Here is a 20,352-nt window from a genome sequence, read left to right on the forward strand (position 1 = left end):
CCACTGACCCAAGGGCCTCCTGTGGGCAGGACCTCGGGGTTGCAGCAGGACAGGGCATTTGGTCCCTGCCCCACCCCGTGCACTTATGGGTAAACTGAGGTTGGAGGAAGTATCCCCGTGAAGGTGACCCTGCGGGGGGCCCAGGGCTGTGGCCGCCGCATCTGGGCGTCGGTCCCCAAGGCACGCAGAAGCCATGAGCGTGGTCAGCATGTCATAAATATATTTCTGTATCGACAGAAGACAATAAATAGGCGTGTGGAGTCCTGGAGCAGCACAGGTGGGACGCGTGGACGCAGCCCAGGCCAGGGAGCCACTGCCCGCCGCTCCTGGTCAACCTTCCCTCAAATCGAAGTCCCTGCCGGCCCAGCCCCAGCCTTTGCAGAGCTGTGGCCTCCAGCCTGGACACCGGCCGGCACAGCCGCGATGGTGACGGGCCCGGGGCGATGTCCTTGACGGACGATAGACGGCGGCTCCCCGGGCACGTGTCCCCACTGGCCAGGGCCGAGGACATGGACGGCGGCCCTGGAATCCCCCCACACCCCCGGCTTGCTGCCCCGCCCAGGGCAGGGCTTCCTGAGCAGAGTCTGGGTGCAGCGAGGGGTTCCATCTGAGGGGTTCCATCTGTCACCCCATCTTCAGCCTCAGGACGCGGGAACGAGGCTCCTTGGCGCTGGAGTAGACGAGGTAGTAGCCGGCCGCGGTGCGGAAGGCCTCCCAGTCCCGGCAGCCGAAGGTCGGGAGGCTGTGCGCGGCCACGAAGCCCTCGTAGCCCTGCCACCTGCGGGGAGAGGCAGCTCAGGGGCCGTGCCGGGCTATGGGGCCTACGGGGGCTGTGAGGCACCCACCCTCCAGCATGTGTGGGGAGCGGGACTAGGAGGGGACTTCGCAGACTATAAAGAGGGAAACTGAGGCAGGGAAGGGTGATGGGCCCATGTCCACCCCCCACCGCCCAGCCCTGAGGCCCCTGGGGCCACCCCGGAGGGTGGGGTGGTGACGCATCGGGGCAGATGGGGATGGGGGAGCGAGCTGCCAGGAGGCTGATCTGGCGGGCGCCCCCCGTGCCCCACCGCCCCATCAGCATCGCTGCTCTGCCCTCAAAGGAGCCTGTCCAAAGGCAGCTCCACGTCCAGGGGGGCCCGAGCGGGCACTGGCCACTGCACAGGGACTCCAGTTTCCACCCTTTCCAGACAGGCCAGGGTGACGCCTGCCCGCAGGGGGCCGGGGCCCTCGGGCAGCAGTGCGGTGGCCTGAGAGCGGCAGGCAGGGGTGTCCCCCGGGGAGCAGCCCTGACGTGCGGGTTCTCGGTTTGCTCTTTTTCTGGAAGTTCCTGTTTATAATCTTTTCCCATTTCTCAAAACTAAGCCATCATCGCTCTGCTCCGTGGGGTGTCCCCCCGTCCCGCGTGCGGCAGCGACTGGCCCGGCTGCGAGCAGGCCCCTGTCCACACCGGCTCGGACTGGGCGGGCAGCGGCCGCGGGGCCTCCTCGAGGTCGTGTGGGTCCTCTCGGCTTTGCTGCTCACGTACCCGCTGCTGCTTTTGTACATGTCGAATTGGGACCCCGCGGAGCTCATCTTTATACAGCCCCCGAGGCCGGGGGAGGACCTCGCTCTCGTGCAGAGGACACCGCCGGGGTGATCTTACGAGCGAGGCCCCGTCCTCGCGGGTGAGCTGGCCCCTGCGGAGGCCCCGTCCTCGCGGGTGAGCTGGCCCCTGCGGAGGCCCCGTCCTCGCGGGTGAGCTGGCCCCTGCGGAGGCCCCGTCCTCGCGGGTGAGCTGGCCCCTGCGGCGGCCGCACCCCCGGCTCTGGCCGCAGCCTGTTCTGTTCGCTGACATGTTGGTTTGTTCTGGCAAACCCCGAGTGGCTTGGCCGGCGCCAGGGCCTAGGCGAGACCTGACCAGACCACCAGCTGGGGGGCCGGGCAGCTCGTTCAGGAGACGTTATTGACAGGGAAGCGCCCAGGAGGTCCAGGTCCCCCTCGAAGCTGGACCAGGAGAGCCGGACACTCCCACTCTCCGGCCACTCAGACCCCAGAAGTCTCCGCAAAGCTCTGCCCCATCAGACTAGCGAAGGGGACCCCCCAGAAAAGAAGCAGTTTCCTGTCCCAGCTGGACGCGAGGCGCCCAGGTCAGCCGTTCAGCCGACGGCCAAGCAGAGCAGGGGCCCCATGGGGCCCCTGGGTCGGCCGCCGCTAGCAGGGCCACGCCTGGCACCAAGGAAGCGCCAGGGCTGTGGGACCTGGTCATGCCCTCCCTGAGCTGTGGGCGGGCGCCGCCCCGCATGCTCTGGGATACCCAGGGGAGCCCAGAAAACAGCAAAGCAGGCAGGACACCTGGGTAGAGAGGCCTATTCCCAGACTGGCCGAGGCAGTGCCACCCCTAGACGCCTGAGCCCCACAAGACTCCTTCAGACAAACTACTTGTGGGGTGCGTGGGGGGCGCTCCGGGGGTGTGGGGGTGCCTAGACACACGACTGGCGTTCAGGACGAGCCCAGAGGAGAAGCCTCGTCTGCGCTGCTGCAGCCCCACCAGGCCTCCGTCGGGAAGGCCACACCCGTGTGAGGAGGGGCTGCCTCTCGAGCGGGGAGGTCCGCGGAGAGCCCGTGCTGCTGGAGCAGGCGTCAGGCCCCCGGTCCCTCACACCACACTTGCCGGCGTCCCGGACTGGACCCGGCGCCCAGCACCTGCCACGTGTCCGCTGGCCCGAGGGTCGCCCCAGGAGGCCGCGCCCTCCAGCCCTTTACCTGTAGATAACACTGTTCACGGAGAAGGAGCTCCCGTTGAAGGAGTTGGCGACCACCAGGAAGTAGTCGTCCCCCACCGAGAAGAACTCCCAGTCCAGCGCGCTGTGGGGACAGGTGAGCGGTGAGGACAGGAACGGGGCGCTGGCCTCAGTCCCGGAACCAGGCTGGGCTCCCCAAAACCCACAGAGGGGTGGGGTCTGAGGGGAGCAGTTCCCGTAACCGGGAGCCGGTCTGGTCCAGGGAGATCAAGTTATTTGTTTGCTTTTTAAAATTAAAAAAATAGTCATGACATGCGTCCACCATAGATGCAGCCCCTCCCCCAGTCGGGGCCACGTGACCCTGCGCCCCAACCCTGCGTCGCTGACCCCAAGCCTGCGTTTCCCTCTGAACCACGTCGCTTGGTCGGGTGGGAGTGGCCGGTGTCCCTCCACAGAGGGAGGCTTAGTGTGTCTGGACACGCCACCGCGGGGCTATCGGGAGGCCTAGGAGCTCCGGGCAGGAGGGCCAGCTGCGGGCCGGGGCCACTGCTCCGGGGACCAGGGGCTGGGCAGGGCCGTACCCGGGTGATGCAAAAGATCCCCTGTGACTGGCGACGGCCACGTGTCTCTGAGCCCAATAAAGCCCACGGGGTTATAACCAACGTCTTCGCAGGAGCGAAATGAGACGCCAGCGCGGGTGCGCAGGGCCCGGGGAAGTTGGCGACGGCCAGGGAGATGCCGGCCACACGACCCCCACACCAGGGTCCCCTGCTCGCCCCAGTCCACGGCGCCGCCGCCTCCAGGAAGGCTGCCGGGCTGCCCAGCCGCCCAGCCGCACGCCCTCAGCCGGCACCTGCAGGTGGGGATCTCCTGGAACTTGACGAAGCTCTGTGCGCTGACGTTCAGCTCGTAAATGACGGAGTTGATGACGTAGGAGTCGTTCCGCACCTGCCTCTCCACGTCGTAACTGTGGCTGTTGGCGACGGCCAGGAAGACCCTCTCTCCGATGTGGAAGACCTCCCAGTCTGCAGCACCAAAGGTCTAGGACGGAACGAGGGCGCATAGCAGGTGGACAGAGGCCCTCGGGCCCCGGGCGGCCACTGATCAGCCCCTGGCTGAGCAGCCCCGCCCCCGCACAACCCCTGGCTTTGTTCACTTTCCCAGGCTCCCCTTTGAAGGGCGCTCACACTTCCCAGGGGACCAGCCGCAGGGTGCTTCCAAGCCTTCTGCACGCCCCCGTTGCCGGGCCGCGCTGCCCACCCCGCAAAGTCCAGCTCTGGCATGTGTGTCGCGCCTCCTAGTGGCCAGCTTGGCCACCGCGCGTGTCCCCTGCAGGTCTGCATTCCTGTGCAAGGTCAGAACTGCCTGGTCAGTCATGGGAGCCCAACCCTGCGAAGTGCCCTTCAGATCAACCAGGAGCAGAAGCTGGGCCACCCCAGCAAGGGCGGGCATCACGAGGAGTGACCGGGCACACCCAAGGGGCCGAGGACCGATGTGTGACAAGGGGCCCCGGATGCTGCTCAGTAGCCACCTTGTTGATAAGGTTGGAACCACGGCCGGGATCTAGGGCTCGTCTCAATCTCAAGACCAAGTCGTCAAGCAGCTGAGGAGCGCCTGGGGGCAGACTCACGACCCCTGACCCTGCACGTTTTCTAGCTTCACCCACCCTTCCCGCGTTGTCCTGCTCCCCTCACACTGAGGCTGTGATTATTCAGTCAATAAAAAGGCCAGGGTCTTGCTCCTCAGCAGCATCCTGCAACCTGCTCCACGACGCCTGTTTGTCAGTGCGCATTGTCAGCCCAACAGGACGGCACCTCCTCCAGGGAGCCCTCCTGGCTCCTCTAGCCCTGGCTCAGAACTCCAGAGCCACATCTCGGTACTTCTCATGTGTCTCACAACTCCCCTTCCCTGGCATGGGGTCCTGCCTGGGCCCTGCTGGCAGCCCCACCTCGGGGTTCCTTGGCGTCAATCACTCGTCGCCCTCGGGGTGGCTGTGCTGGGACTTCCAGGCTGGGCCTTTACCATATGCAGCATCTGCAGCTTGAACTACAGAGCTGGAGCACTGTGGGCACTGCTGGGAGCTGTGGGGCCCAGCAGGAGAAGTTGCTGGCCGGCGCCTCAGGGATAGTGGTGGGGCGTGTGGGAAAGGGCCAGAGACATCAGACCCAGGCCTGGGGTCCAAGCCCTGCAGAGCGGGGTGGGGCGGACGTGAAGATGTCCTCCTCGGGGGACCAAGCAGGGCAGGAGGGCCCATCGGAGGCCACGCGGGGAGCAGGGAGAGGCTGGGGCTCCCCTGGCAGGGGCTGGGGTCTCAACGCGGGGTCAGCAGGAAGGACTGGCACTGCCTGTTCCATGGGCTGGCAGCGACCCAGGGCTCCGGCTGTAACGGGGGGAGACAGTGCAGACGCCCCTCCTGCTGGTGACGAGCTCGCGCTCTGGGTGAACAGGCTAAACGCACGCGCGGGGCTCTGGACGGTGTCTCCTGCGGCAGCGGCAAGGGTGCGGCCTGAAGGCAGCCTGTGCGGTGCGGCCTGGGAGGGGAGGCAGCAGCTGTCAGACGGGGAGTCCCGGGTCAGAGCTGGGGTCTCCAGAGTATCCAGAAATGCATGGGGGATATCCTAGCAGAGAGGGGCCCCCCAGCATCCCCACGTCAACCTCTCTCGAGGTCTTGTCTGACCCTGAGGCACACGTAGGCAGGTGAGATTCCCGGGACCTTCGACAACGGCGGCTGGGGACGTCCCCGAGGTTACACAGCTGGGACAGGCAGGCAGGTGAGCCCTGCGGATGCCGATGGACGCCGTGTGGACACTGGTGTGAGCAGACGAGGACTGTGCAGTGACCACGGTGAGCGCCTGTGGGGACCCGCGCGGGGCGGGGGCGGGCGCCCTGGGAAACAAGCCGACGCAAGGCCCGACCCTGAGGGTGGGCGCCTGTGTCCATAACCCGCGGGGGGCGTCTCAGACAACCCGGAGCCGCTGGTGAGCCGGGAGGCGGGTCTGCAGATGTGATGGACCGGACACCTCGGGGAGGAGGCCGGGGCGGGGGCGCCCTGGAGCACAGCGCAGGGGTGGGGGGGACGGAGCGAGGCGGAAAGCGCAGCTGCGTGAGTGATGGCGCCTCTCCGAGCTGGACTAAACACCAGTCGGATCCATGCGGATCAGACTCAAAGCAGGACCCGAGCAGAGCCGCGCGCGACGCTCATGCCAGAGCTGCGGGGAGGCGGGTGCCGGGACGGGGCGGGGCGGGCGGGGAGGCCGCTGGGGCCCGGGTGCTCAGTAGGGAGCTCGGTGTCCCCAGGACAGCTCGGTGTCCCACGGCGCGCAGCCGGGAGCTGGGCTCTGTCACCACGAGGCGACTTTCAAAAAGCGCAGGTGACGGCCGCTTGCAGAGACGCCCAAGCTGCGGGCCCGTGGCGCGGCACAGGCGGCACCAGGGTGGGCGGCGCAGGGGCGAGGGCGCGGGGACGGAGCCGCGGCCGACGGGAGGCGTCGTGGAAGGGAAGGTCGCCCGCAGGGGGCTCGGCGGGGCCTCAGGAGAGCGGGGCGCGGGGGCAGACACTGGGCACACAGCGCCTCACAGGAGACCCGGTCAGCGGTCACCGAGAGCGGCCGTGGGCAGAGGCCCCGGGAGGTGGGAGCGGGGAGCAGGCACTGCACCCCGACGGTGCTGGCGGGAGGCTGGGCCCAGCCGGGCTGAGGCCGCGCTGTTGGGGGGGCACAGAGAGCTCCAGGCCCCGCCCGCTGCATGTGTCCAGCTCCTCATGGACACTTGGGCGTGGGCGGCAGCTGCTGGACCCGCGTGTCCCTCTCCTCACTCCCCAGGGCCCCTCCGGTGAGGGGGATGTGGGGCGCTGGGCAGGGCAGGTCCCTGGGAGCCTCACGCTTCCCGCTGCCTGGGTCAGAGCTGGGCGCCTTCCTAAGGGGGAGAATGTGACCTCGGCGCTCAGGTCAGTGCCTGAGGTCTCTGCCCCGTGACCTCTGCAGTGTGGGGGGACATGGACGCCGCCACACGGGGCAGGGCGCCCTGTGGCCAGGAGCAGGGACAGAGGCTCCTGCCGTGTCCAGTGGGGTGGGGACATCTGCGTCCCCAGCAGGGCGGCAGCCCCTTGAGGCCGGGTCCCCCATACCCAGGGGAACCAGGGATGGAGCCGGGGAGCAGGGGCAGGCCGCCGGGGCCGGCTGGGAGAGTCCAGGGTGCCCCTGCTGCCCCAGGCGTCCTAGCCGGCTGAGGCTGGTCCTGCTGCGGGGCTTGGACCGCCCCCCAGTGGGTCTCCTGCTGCAGGCACGCTGGGGGCCGGTGCTGAGGCCACCCGGTCGCTCAGGGATCCGGTGGGGCCTCCCTGGACATCATGTTCCAAGGCGGGCGCCCGCGTTTCTGGCCTGGCCAGTCTCAGAGGCGCTGCCCGCAGGGGAGGCCCTGGGCCGGTGGCCCCTGGAGCAGTTGTCGGGCGTGCACGTTGTCCCTGTGACCAGCAGAGGGCGCCACTGGCCAACCGCCGCAGAACGGGCGCCCGGAGGCCTAAGGGAGGGAGTTTAAGCAAAAGAACGGGGAGCGCGGGGGGCCTGAGGGCCAGGCCAGGCCAGGCTGCCTGAGGACCCCAAGCTGAGGACGCCTGCACAGGCGTCACTCCCTGTCCCTCTGCGGCGGCTTCTGGGAGCACTTGGGACCCCGGGGCCCTGCGGCTTTGCACGCCCCCGGGGACTCGCCACAGGCCCGCACGGAGGGGCGTCCGCGGCCCCAGCCCGCCACCTCCAGAGACGCGCCAGAGGCCACGCACACGCCAGCACATGCCAGCACAGCCAGCTCATGTGTGCACACGCCAGCACATGCCAGCACAGCCAGCTCACACGTGTGCATGGACATGGGTGCACACACCCCTCCTCCCACCCCCACTCCGGGCTCCCCGCCAGCCGTGAGCACCTGACGCCCCATCGGGCCCAGTGCAACCTCCTGGGCTACCTGGACGCCAAGAGTGGGGTGTGCCAAGGGGCTGTGGCAGCTGCGGGCTCTGGGGGCACAGGCGGGGGCCCCGGGCCAGGACGGCGAGGGGGGACCGGGACAGCGCGGCGGCCGGCAGGGGTGGGGCTGGTGCGTGGGGCCTGGACCGGGGCAGAAAAGCCCACATCAAAGGGCCCCACCGAGCACCCGCGGGAGCAGCCCCCCCATGGCGGAATTCCCCCGCAGCCCAGACCCCCAGCCGCCCGGGCCAGGACCCCCATCCGGGCGGCGGCGTTTCCGGCGGGACCTGACAGCTCCCGGGGCAGCACCGTCATCGGGGCTCACGGGGCTCAGGCTTTGATGGGGCAAAACGCGGGGTGCCTCTGTGGTCCAGGGGCGGGCAGGGGCGCCCTGCAGGGGGAGCGCGCAGCCCCAGGGCCTGCACCGCCGCTCCCACTGGCCCGTGAAGGCGGCGAGAGCCCGGCCAGGCGGTGGGGCAGCCCCCAGAGCTTCCAGGCATCCCTCCCGCCCCCCAGCAGAACCCCCAGACCTGCTGCTGCCCCCGCTGCCTGCTCGGAACGCCCGCTGCACCCCTCCGCCCCGCCAGGAGCCTCCCAGCTCCGCCCCCACAGGCCTCCAGCCCCTCGCCCGAACCTCTGCTGCCCTTGGTGGTCACCTCCTCCAGACTTGCCGCCAGCCCCGCCTCCCGCAGCCTGACCCCAGGAGATGGCCCAGCCCGGCACGGGTCCCGGACCTGGGCTCCTACCCCAGGGCCCCGCGGCCACGCCCCTGGCCTGGACTCTGCCCAGGAGAGCCCTGGAGCTCTCAGAGAGGAGGGGACCCCCCAGAGGCACAGCAGCCCCCATGCCTGGGCCACACCTTCCTGGCCCCCAGGGCGTCCTCTGCCTGGGGTGCAAGCTGCCAGCACAGCACACACACACACAGTGCACACACACAGTGCACACACAGTGCACACACTCACGGCGCACACACAGCGCACGCACACAGCGCACACACACAGCACATGCACACAGCGCATGCACACAGTGCACACACAATGCACACACAGTGCACACACACACGACTGCCAGGGTCCCGGCCTCTCTGGCCTCAGCACAGCCCTGAAGGCGTGCCAGCCCCAGCGGCAGCCACACCCAGGTCCAGCAGGGCCTGGGGCAGCCCCACGCGGGGGCGGAGTGCGTGGGCAGGGCCCATGGCCCCCGGGTGCTGTTTGATCAGCTGTCAGGGCCGTCAAGGCTTGTCTTAATGTCGCTTCCTGGGGGGCTGCCCCGACAGGCAGACACGCCGCGGCTGCCCCCGACTGGCCGTGATGATTCTGAGGCCGGTGGGCAGCGGCCGGCTGTGCCCTGTGGTCCTCTGGGTCACAGCCCAGGCCACGCACCAGTCTTGGCGTCGGAGCTGCTTCTCCCCTAAGGACTGGGGAGCCCCGTCCAGGCCTCACCATCCTCCTTGACTTCGAAACTCTGCCTGCGCGACCCCGGCTTGCCCCAGGGGGGTGGTGCGTGTGGAATGTTCTGAGAGTTCTCGGTCACCCGGCCACCAGCCCCTGTACCGCCTGTGTTTGCTGGACACCCCAGGCTGCAGTGGCCGGTGCCCGCAACGCTTGCCTCCAGGCCGTAGGCGCCCCCACACGCTCATGGGTCAAGAAGCCGCTCACGTGGCAGGGGGCGCCCACTGTGGGGGCCTGGCCCGAGGGTCTCCTCACCAGGAAGGACTGGAAGAGCCGGAAGGAGCCCACCAGCCAGATGTACAGGTGGGAGTGCAGCTGCGTGGACGTGCCGTTGAAGGCGTTGGCCACGGCCAGGAAGGAGTAGGGCCCCACGGTGAAGAACTCCCAGTCGTAGGCGCCCGAGGTGGCGATGGTCTGGTTGGCCTCGAAGAGCCGCGTCCGCGGGTTCCACCTGTAGATGACGCTGTCGACGTTGTGGTTGTCGCCTGGAACACCGAGGGCCCGAGGTCTGCACTGGGGGGTGGCCGCGGGGGTGCCACTGCCTCCCGCCAGCAACTGTCCAGCCTGCCCACCCCACATCCTCCAAACGCGGGGGCCGTGGCCGTAGCCGGCCTCCCCCTCGCTCAGGCAGACGCCTCCCGGCCAGGGGAGGCCAGTGAGCTGCTGGTCAGTTGAGAGCGCAGGTGAGGCCGCCCGTGCTGGGGGCCAGCACCGCACCCAGCCCCGCCCACTCCCCCGCACAGGGGCCCGAGCCCAGGACGGGCGGGAGGGGACCCCGGTTTCTAGTAGGATGAGAAGGCCCCGCCCGGGCCCCCTACGGGCTCGCCTGGCCTACCTTCCCGGTGGTTGGCCACGGCCAGGAAGTGCTCCCCGGCCACCTGGAAGGCTTCCCAGTCGCGGGCGCTGTGGGTGGCCACTCGCTGGTAGGGCGCGAAGCGCAGCCTCCGCGGGCTCCACTTGTAGATGACGGAGAATTCCTGGCCCTGCTCGTTGGGCTCGAAGTTGGCCACGGCCAGGAAGACCTGCAAGGCCCTGCCGCTCGGTCTGGGCCCGGCTGCGTCTGCGCCCGCCCGGGGTGGCAGGCTGAGCCAGGCCACGACCCCATCGTGCTGACCTCCCGCGCGGGCACCGGCCCCCGCGCCCGTCTCCAGAGCCCAGGCAGGAAGGGCCAGAGCCCGGGATCTTCTCCACCAGGGGTGGGCGGGACCCTGGATGCCCTGACCCCGCGGGCACCCCCCGCCCCGGCACTGTCCTCAGGGGTGGCCTCCAGGGCCAGGCACACCCCAGGCTCTACCCAGGGGGACGTGACTGGACGGGAACGGCCAGCAGCCGCGCGGCGTGGTGGCGGCCCCTGGACGAGCCCTGCCCGCGCAGGCGCAGGTGTTCCCCTTGTTTTTCTGAGCTTCCCAGTTTTTCTTAGATGTGGTTAGATTTTTAACGACAATAAAACTCTTTAAAACATCACCAACCAAAGCGTGACGTGGGCAGCCTTGGGAGCACGTCCCTCTGCCCACTGTGCTGTCCCTGTGTGGGGGCAGGTGAAGTGGGCAGGTGGGGGGCAGGTGAGGGGGGCAGGTGAGGCGGGCAGGTGGGAAGCAGATGAGGGGGCAGGTGGGGTGGCAGGTGGGGGGCAGGTGAGGAGGGCAGGTGGGGGGGCAGATGGGGGGGCAAGTGAGGTGGGCAGGTGAGGGGGGCTGTGTTCCCTGTGTTGGCGAGAGCCTGGGTGTGGGCAGACGCCCCAGGACACTGCCTTCTGGAGTTGGGGTGCAGAAGCACAGGCCACAGGGTACCATGTGATGGGGCCCCCCTGAGGGAAAGGGTGCCTGGGGCCCAGCCCTACCCCCTGCCATGGCCCGTGTCCCGGGGCGGGTCCCGAGGGGAGCTGGTGGCTCCGGCCACGTGCCGGGTGGCTCTGACCCAGCGGGTCGTGCCGGCCTCGCGTGGGCGTCTGGGTCTCCGCTCCAGCCGGGGGCCCGGGCAGTGCTGAGGCGAGGGCCTCGTCCACTCCGCCTGGTGGGCGGCCCCGTGGCGTGGCCCAGATGGAGCGCGGCCGCGGCACTCGCCTTCCTCCCGATGGTGAAGTGGCGCCAGGACTGCGCCTGGTGCGTGGGGATCTCCTGGAAGGCGGTGAACTGGCCGTCCGTCCACCTGTAGATGGCCGACCTGGCCCTGCGGTTGGCGGTGGCCACGAAGAGCCCGGCCTGGGGGATGGCGAAGACCTCGATGCCCAGCGTCTCCGAGATGGTGTGCAGACTCTGGTGCTCCTCCACGTAGTCCAGCTTCTCTTTGCCTTGGGAGAGACGGGGCTGGGGTCTCCCTGGCCTGAGACCGTCCCCGCCCTGCCTGCTCCGGCGCCCCACCGGGGCCGAGCTCCTGGCCCTCAGGGGACAGGCCGGTGCCCGGGGCCTGCTGGCTCCTGCTGCGGTGGGTCCCGGGGCCCAAGGGGCTGCCGTCTCACTCACCTGTCAGCACGGAGACCCAGCGGCTGCCCACACACAGGTACAGCCCCCTACGGCCGGCGTCCAGCCAGAACTGGGTGTCCTCCATCTTGGTGCACGGGGGCCGGGCGCCCAGCGTCACTTTCAGGTCAGCTTCTGGGGGGCAAGGGACAGGCCAGTGCTCAGTGTGCCCCAAGAAAGATGTCGGGGATCCCCAGCCCTGCCGCTCCACACTGGGCGCTGGTGCACTCTGCGGTCGGCCACACCTGTCTGCTGCCCATCACTGGGCCACAGTGACCACGGCACGGCCAGCCCCCAGCTCTACAGGCTGGCCAAGTCATGGAGCCCAGTGGCCTGAGGCCCACGCCAGGCCCAGGCTCCCCAGCCATGGCAGCCAGGGCCCTGCCTCCCAAGAGCACCCCCAGACATGGCCGGTGCCTCGGGGAGGGGACGCCCGTCCAGGACTAGAGGGCCGCTGCCTGTCCAGGCAGGCAGACCCCCCCAGCCAGCAGGGCCGCATGCCGCAGGCCCAGTGTGGGTCGGGATTCTGGGCGCCGCACAGCAGGGGGTTAACCCCCTCCGTGGACTTCGCCTCGGGAGGACGCAGACACAGCGGAGGCAAGCAAAGCTGGGGTCTCGGGGGGTCATGGACGACAGGAGCCCCAGGTCAGGCCTGCGGGGCTGGGCTTGCGCGCAGCAGGCGGCCGCTCGGGAAGCAGGACAGTGTGGCCAGCGTGGGGTGCAGCGACTGACCATAGGTGTGCTTCAGCACCTCGTTCTCCTCCGGCCTCCCCGGGAGGCCCCGCAGGATCGGGGGGATGGACAGTGTGGCCAGCTCGGCGCTCGTGCAGGGGCACAGCCTGGGCGTGGCGTCCGAGCCGGGCAGCAGGACCAGCTGCCGCAGTAGGCCCTGCGGAGAGAGGATGGCCATCCAGTCCCGCCGTCCAGACTGGGGCAAAGGACAGGGGTGGGCTCCGGAGCCGCGCGGGCAGGGCTGTGGCGCAGCGGGGACAAGTGTCAGGGCAGAGCACATGCGGAGGCCAGACGGGCTTCAGCAACTCCCCTGCCCCGTTCTGCTGCCCCTCCTGACCCGCACATGGCAGAGCCGGGCGGCGGGCGGCGGGCGGGCAGCCCCCCCCACTAACCGTGAACAGGCCTTTGGTTCTCCTCCGGCTGCCGACAAAGAACCGGGCTCCGCGCACGGAGAGGGAGGCGGGGAACGACACGTCGGCTGTTCTGGAAGCACCGGGGACAGTGTCAGGGCGGCCGGTCCAGGCCGCCCCCGCTCGTGTGGACATGGAGGGCGAGCGCGCCAGGCTGAGGGGCCTGGAGCCACTGCGGGAAGCAGCAGGCCCGTGCTCACCCACAGAGGCCGCCCCCACTCGGGGCAAGAGCCAGGGCGGGCATTGCCTTCCCACCCCCGACCACATGGGGGCGCCGGTCAGGGCCGCCCCGCTAGCCCAGAGGCCTGCACTGAGCATGGCCCCGTCTCCAAACAGCTCCCACGGAGATTTCCAGTGACTGTGAATCTGGGGGTGCCACTCCCCAGGAGGACGGTCTCCACAAAAGGAAGGGTTCAGTGCTCTGCTCAACCTCACGGAAGCTTTGGGCGGCTTCTACCTGCATAGGGGCCCGGTCACCCCCCTCCCAGGCCACAGTGGTGCCAGGGCAGGACAGCATGCGCCTGACTGGTGGCCCCGAGGCTGTGGGTCGGAACTGGGGGCTGCATCCGGGATGGGGGAGCTGTCTGGGCCCCACAGGCCACGTTCTACTGTCCCAGGCCAGCCGCACCGGTGTGCTGCCGCTGACCGGCCAGGCCAGCTCCAACCCCGTCCCCCAGAGTGCGCTGTCCCTGCCTGACCACGGCCTCTGAGCTGAGGGCCCCGCAGCTCCTGCCTGGCCCCGGCAGCTGGCCTGGCGCCTCACCGCCACCCACCCGGCCTCCCGCGCCCCTCACAGAGATGCCTCCGCTGGCGGGGGGACACTTTCTCGAGGACCGGGGATGCAGGACCCCCGTCCCGCAGCCGCCACTGGCCGGGCCTTGCGGCGGGTCCCCAGCCTGGCCTGTGCCCAGGTCTCGCCCAGCATGTCAGTCCACTCCCGAGGCCTGGGCGCCATGTACAGGACGTCCACTCCAAGATCCTCCCTGCCCGGGGCCCCACGTGCATCCCAGAGCCTGGCAAAGCCCGTGCGCAGCAAGCCGGGCTTTCCAGAGCCCTCGGCGCGGCACCCTCAGCGTCCCTGCTGCTCAGGGGCCTGCACTGCTCAGCAGAGGCCAGGTGGGGTCTCCGGGCATGGCCATGCCCTGCTCTGGGGCGCCACGAGGGTGTTGGGGGAGGTGCGTGCCGAGGCTCCTCCCTGGGGGCGTCTCGAGAGCAAGGCATAGGGTCCTGGGGCACGTGGGAGGGACACCGCGGGCTGTGCCCAGGCCTCGGGGTCACCCTGCTTGTGGCTGGCGTGGGGGAGAATGTTTCGCCCCAGCTGGGCCAGAGGCCGCCGGCAGAGCCCTGGAGCAGTTCTGGTCTGGGGCCGGGGTGCAACTGTCCGGCTTGGCCTCCTCCTCCCGCTGCAGCCAAGCGGGACCTGCTGGCGCCTCAGCCTTGGGGGGACTGGCACCCATGACCCCAGCCCACACCCCATGCCCTCCCGCCGCGAGTGCCCGGCCAGTGGCTCCCGGGCTGGACTCCAGCCCCCGTGGTCAACGCCCCCCCACCCGGGCACCTACATGTCCAGCGGCCGGCCACAGTCTGCCGTGAGCGAGAAGGAGCCTTCGGCCACGGCCAGCACCAGCGTGTGCCACCGGCCGTCGGCCAGCGCAGGGCTCCCGAAGGACACGCGGGTCTGCCAGGCGCCGGCCGCCGCCTCGCTCAGGAAGAGGAAGTGCAGCCGGCGCGGCGAGAAGCGCAGGCCCAGCAGCAGCGCGTCCCGCTCCTCCGCCAGCACCGTGAGCAGGTACTCGTTCTTCTGCAAGAGACGCTCAGTGAGGGCCGGCGGCCAGGAGGGCTGGGGGACCGGGGTCGTGAGGGGCAGGTGAGGGCGGAGCAGGGGGCAGCTGGGCCAAGAGTGTGGGGCAGGGGAGGGGAGGGCAGGTGTAGGGCAGGGGACAGGTGGGGGTTGGCCGGTGACGGCAGGGGTAGGGAGGGCAGCCTCGGGTCGGGTGCGTAGTCTGGTAAGGCCCAGTGCACCCCTCTCCAGGACGCCCCCAAAACCCCAGCAGCAGCATTTGGAGGGACCACACCGGCCGGCAGGCGCATAGGAGCCACTGAGAAGGCCTGCCCCCCATGGACCCCGGGGACTCAGGCCCCTGCCCTTTGGGGCCTCTCAGGCACCTTCTCCAGGCTCCTGGGGCTGCAAGAGGCCAAATCCAAATCCAGTCAAACCCACAGGACCCCCCCAAGGAGACCAGAGGAAGCAGCACATCAGCACGAGTGAGTTTATTGGGCACCCAAGGGTGCCGGCAGGTGGGAGTGGAGGCCAAGTGGCCCGAGAGGAGAAACAGGGAGGGAAGGACAGGTGGCCCCGAGCAGGTGGGCAGCCTCCTGGGAGGCAGGAGCCGGGGAGCAGCGAGGCAGGCTGCTGGGCCCAGGAGGCCTGGTCAGGGCCACGGAGATGTGGGGGACCCCGTCCTGAGGGGCAGGAACCCGACCGGGGTCAGGGCTGGCTGTGGGGCAGCTGGGAAGCTCACATTCACGGGGGGAGCCCTCGGGGGACAGGCCGGTCAGCAGCAGGCGGGGCGGGGGCACGCGGGCCGGCAGAGCAGGGACACGGAGGAGGCCCCGCGGCAGCAGCCGGGCTGGCAGCAGGGGGCGGGGGCGCAGCAGGCGGGTTTGCACACGGGGCGGCAGATGAGGGACACGCAGGAGGAGGGTTTGCAGCAGGGCGGGGGGCAGGGGCTGGGCTGGCAGCAGGAGGAGGCCGAGCAGGGGGAGGGTCCCGAGCAGACGGGCACACAGCAGGCGGGCTTGCAGCAGACGGGTGTGCAACACATGGGCGTGCAACACATGGATGTGCAGCAGACAGGCGTGCAGCACATGGGCTTGCAGCAGACAGGCGTGCAGCAGGCAGGTGTGCACGAGACAGGCGTGCAACACATGGGCGTGCAGCACATGGGCTTGCAGCACACGGGCATGCAGCAGGCCTGCTGGCAGGGGGAGCAGCTGCAGCACGAGGGCTCGCAGGAGCTGGACCCGCAGCTCACGGGGGCACACATCAGGGTCTGGCAGGAGGCAGGGGCGCAGCAGCTGGGGGCGCAGCAGGGGGGCTCGCAGCAGCTCTCGGGGCAGTCGTCCCCTTGCCAGGAGGACTCGGGCAGGCAGACCCGGCTGCCGTAGCTCAGGTCGCTGGAGCAGACGGAGAGGGTGGAGGCGGCCATGGCGTGCAGCTGGAGGAGGGAGGGTGCGTGTGTGAGTGTGAGTGTGAGTGTGAGTGTTTGTGTGGAGGTGCCTGGGGCTGCTGGGTTTTATACCCCTGGTCCAGGATGTGTTTTCCGGGCATCCACCTGGCCCCGTCCTTCCTTCCTTGTTGGTGTTGTGACTGAGGCTGGCGCCCTCGTTACTTCAGGTTTGTTTACAGAGAAGAGGCCACTGCTTGTAAAATGCCATCGGGGTTGAGGCTGGGGTGACCCCTGATCAGCGTTTGGTTCTGCGGGTAAACACCCTGTGCAGCATCTACTCCCAGGTGCCCTGCCCACTGGCTCTGCTGATGTGCCCTGCACGTGAGGGGAGGCCTGGCCCCGGGCTGGGGTGGAGGAAGGAGGCAGCCCTCACAGCGCAGGGCAGGGCACACCACAGACGACTCCGGAGAAACAGAAGCTTTCAGAAGAGCCGGCGTCCGCCAGCAGGATTCCCAAGAGGGAGCCGGGAGGAGCACAACCCACAGAGCCCGGGGGACGCTTGGCTTCAAGTTTGGACCAAAACTGTGAGGGGAGGGGTGGAGCGGGGCACCCGGCACTCCCGACGTTGCCAGCCTCCCCTGCACTCAGGCCTCAGGTGCCAGAGATGGTGGAGACAAATCTTCATCTGAGAGAAAAGCCCTATTGACCTCCCCGGATCCACGGGTGCGGGACGAACGCCTTCTCCAAAACACTCGACACCCGGAAAACTGCCCTTTCAAGTATCCGTGGGGGCTTCTCAAGTGCTGGGGGCCTCGACCAGAGCAAACCCGATGGGAGACAGAACCCCAGAGAGAAGAGCAAGAAAGTCGGTCCAAAGCAGAGGAGGGTCTTCAAGACGAAGAAACACAGTGCTGACCCCTGAGACGGAGCAACTGTGATTCTCTCCTCACCTCCCCCTTTGTTTTGCACATAAACATCCACTTGTTCCTGATACTCTTCTGCCTCACTAATTCATCTCTGCTCTTTCCTCAAGAGCCAGGACCTGCTCTGTGTAGGTCCGTTGCTCTGTTCTCTCAGCCGCCTGCGCGCCTGGCCTCTCCACCATTGCACTGCCCGGTCACTATAGCATTATAGTAAAACTTAAAATCGGGGAGTATAAATCCCCCAACTTAGTTCTTTGCTTTCAATTTGTCCTGGTCGTTTGAGCACCACTGCTTTTCCAAATAATTTTAGTCAGCTTGTTGATATCAACAAGGAAAAACTTCCTGCTGAGATTTTTTTTTAAAGATTTATTTATTTATTTATTTATTTATTTATTTATACAAGCACTGGGTACAGTCAGCAGCGCAGGAGGGTGAGAGGATTCACCAGAGCCAGAGCAGGGAGCAGAGCAGGCAGACTGACGAAGTACACTGCTGAGGGGAGCAGCGAGCGTCAGGAGAGGTCTGCGCGCCATGTGGGACCCTCGCCAGTGGCCAGGGATCGAACTGGCGCTGCAGAGGCTGCGGGCAGCTTCGTAACCCAGTGCTCAACCGCTGCGCCACGGGGAGGCCCCCTGCTGAGATTTTGACTGAGATGGCCAGGAATTGATAGCTCTATGGGAGGGGGCCACCGTCCTAACTGCACTGAGTGTTCCAGCCTGTGAAACTGGTTCGGTTCCTTATGTCTCATTTGATTTCTTTCAGTGGTATTTTTTGGTTTCCCATTGACTGTGGTATTGACTTTAGGTTTTTATAGATGCTTCATATCAGAGTAGGAGTTTTTCAACTATTCTTAGTTCACTGTAAGCACTTGTAAAAATCAAAGAGGAAGGAATTCTTCTTACCTTATTCTTTGAAGTCAGCATGACCCTGATAACAAAGCCAGATCAAGACACTACAAGAAAACTGCAGATATCCCTTGTGAACACTGATAATAAAATCCTCAACAAAATACTAACGAGTAGAATTCAGTAGCATGTTAAAAGGATGGCAACTGTGACCAAGCAGGATCTGCTCCTGGAATGCAAGGATGGTTCTACATATGCAATTGATCAATGTAATTAATATACCACATTAAACAGAGTGGAGGGAAAAATACACGATCATCTCAACGAATACAGAAAAAGCATCTGACAAAATTCCACATGCTTTCATGTTAAAAACACTCAACCATCTAGGAATGCAAGGAAATTACCTCAACATAATGAGCATCATATATGAAAAATCCACAGCAAGCATCAAACTCAATGGTTAAGACTGACAGCTTTTCCTCAAGTCAAGGTTACCCAGTTTTGCCACTTTTATTCGCCATGGTATTGGGAGTTCTAGGGAAGCAGTTAGATAATAAAAGAAGTAAAAGCCACCTAAATTGGGAAGAAAGATGTAAAATCATCTGTTTGCAGATATGATTTTAGATATAGAAAATTCTAAAGATTCCACCAAAGATCGAATTCAGCAGAGTGTAGGATAAAAATGAGTACACAAATATCAATTGTATTTCTACACACAGTGAACAATCCAACAAAGAGGGTATTCCACTTACAATAATAATTCTGTTTACAATAGCATCAAAGGGAATAAAATACTTAGGAATTACCCTAAACAAAGAGGTAAAAGGCTTGTACAACAGAAACTATAAATCATTGCTAAAAGACAGTAAAAAGACATAAGTAAATGGTAAGACATCCTATGCTCATGGATTGGAAAACTTAAGACATCAACACTATCCAAAGCATTAACAGATTTAATGCAATTGCTATCAAAACCTCAATATTTTTTGTAGAGAAAGAAAAACTCATTCTAAAATTCATATGTAATGTCAAACATCCCCCGAAAAGCCAAAACAAAAGTGAAAAAGAGCAAAGCTCGATGAGTCATACTTCCTGATTTCAAAACCTATTACAAAGCTAGAGTAATAAAAACAGTGTGGCACTGGACTACAGTGAGACATATACACCAATGGAGTAAAATAGAAACCCAGAAATAAAACCTCACACATTGGGTCAAATCATTGCTGACAATGGCACCAAATGTATTCCATGAAGAAAAGATGATCTTTTAAATACGTGGAGCTGGGAAACCTTGATATCATGCAAAAGAAAGGAGTTGGACCCTTATCTGTCACAATTAACAAAAGTTAACTCAAACTAGATCTATGGCCATTAATGCAAAACCTTAAACTAAAAAACCCTTAGAAGAAAACATGAAAGTTTCATGACTTTGGATTTTGTTATGATTTCATGGATATGATACCAAAGGCACAGACAACAAGAAAATTACACAGCTTGCACTTCATGAAAATGTTAAGTATTTTGACGTCGAGTATTTTGGTATCAAAAGACAATAACATCAGAAATAAAGGCAAAGTAAAGAATGGAATAAAACATTTGAAAATCATTCCATCTCACAAGGAATTAATATCCAGAATGTATAGAGAACTCCTAAAGCCAAAATACAAACTCCCAGATTAAAGAATGTGCAAGGGCTGGAATAGACTTTTTCCAAATATGTGAAATGATTAATAAGCACATGAAATCAGATGCTCAATGCCACTAATCATTAGATAAACGCAACTCGAAAGTGCAATTAGTGAGACCATCCGGTATTTTTCTTTTCCTTCCTGGCTTATTTCACTGAGCATGATCCCTTCTAGGTCTCACTCATAGCAGGAGTTTAGAAAACCTAAACAAGAGACCAGGAAAAAGACTAATTATAATAAAGAAAAAATCAAAATCAACAAGCAACTATAAACCAGAGACACACTACAGGGTGGGGGGGAGAGGAGGGATTGGGGTCAAAATAAGGGGGGTGCAATTGTATGGGGACTGTAACCAAGATAAAAATGCATACATTATGCAAAAATGAAAAATGATGTAAGAAATATATATATATAAAAAGTGCAACTAGGTAGCATCTCACATCTACCATGAGGTCTACTACATGTGCACACATGTATGTACGTGTGTGCATGTGTGTATCTGTGTATAAAGTAAGAGTTGGTGAGAATGTATAGAAATTAGAACTTTTGGGCACGGCTGTTGGGGGTGTCAAATGGTACAGAAACTGCGGACATGAATCTGATACGATCCAGTAATTCTACCAGGTTTGTACTCAAAAGAGTGGAGAGCAGGATCTTGAAGAGATATTTGTAAACTCATGTTCTCAGCAACATCACTCACAATAGCTAGCGGTTGGAAGCCACACAGGTGTCCACTGGGGGGTGAACAGATGAGCAAAACGCGACGTATGAGGATTAACCATAAGGTTAATCCTTAGCCTTAAAAGGTAGCAAGTGCTGACGTCAACACGGGTGACTCTTGAGGACATCAAGATAGACAAGTGGCCCCCATCGGACACACACCCTCTGGTCGTGCTCACGCGTGTGCTGTAGACATGGGAAGTAGAGCGGAAGTTCCCACGGCGGGCCAAGGGAGGTGAAGGGGTTACTGTGCAAGGTGTGAAGTTTTGGTTT

At 64.1% G+C, this 20,352-nt stretch overlaps 2 protein-coding genes across 2 annotated transcripts in view; both read right to left on the bottom strand.

The window, feature by feature from the left end:
* Positions 1 to 624: 624 nt before the first annotated feature.
* The window catches only part of TSPEAR (thrombospondin type laminin G domain and EAR repeats), a gene marked incomplete at both ends in the record, with an annotated part of 83,034 nt that continues 63,306 nt past the window's right edge, over positions 625 to 20,352 (bottom strand). Inside the window, 10 exons of the mRNA XM_084232544.1 lie at positions 625 to 778; positions 2,743 to 2,844; positions 3,574 to 3,761; positions 9,385 to 9,614; positions 9,965 to 10,151; positions 11,193 to 11,419; positions 11,592 to 11,723; positions 12,321 to 12,477; positions 12,713 to 12,803; positions 14,293 to 14,531. Coding sequence (XP_084088670.1) covers positions 625 to 778; positions 2,743 to 2,844; positions 3,574 to 3,761; positions 9,385 to 9,614; positions 9,965 to 10,151; positions 11,193 to 11,419; positions 11,592 to 11,723; positions 12,321 to 12,477; positions 12,713 to 12,803; positions 14,293 to 14,531 — 1,707 coding nt within the window. The remainder of the gene's footprint in view (positions 779 to 2,742; positions 2,845 to 3,573; positions 3,762 to 9,384; positions 9,615 to 9,964; positions 10,152 to 11,192; positions 11,420 to 11,591; positions 11,724 to 12,320; positions 12,478 to 12,712; positions 12,804 to 14,292; positions 14,532 to 20,352) is intronic.
* LOC311170158 (uncharacterized protein) lies at positions 15,286 to 15,939 on the bottom strand (the record flags this gene model as incomplete). Its single annotated transcript, XM_084232549.1, has 1 exon — positions 15,286 to 15,939. One exon carries the CDS (start codon positions 15,937 to 15,939, stop codon positions 15,286 to 15,288), a length of 654 nt encoding a protein of 217 aa, XP_084088675.1.

This window comes from Talpa europaea (genome assembly GCF_964194135.1).
Source record: "Talpa europaea genome assembly, chromosome: 4".
NCBI classification, from domain to species: domain Eukaryota; kingdom Metazoa; phylum Chordata; class Mammalia; order Eulipotyphla; family Talpidae; genus Talpa; species Talpa europaea.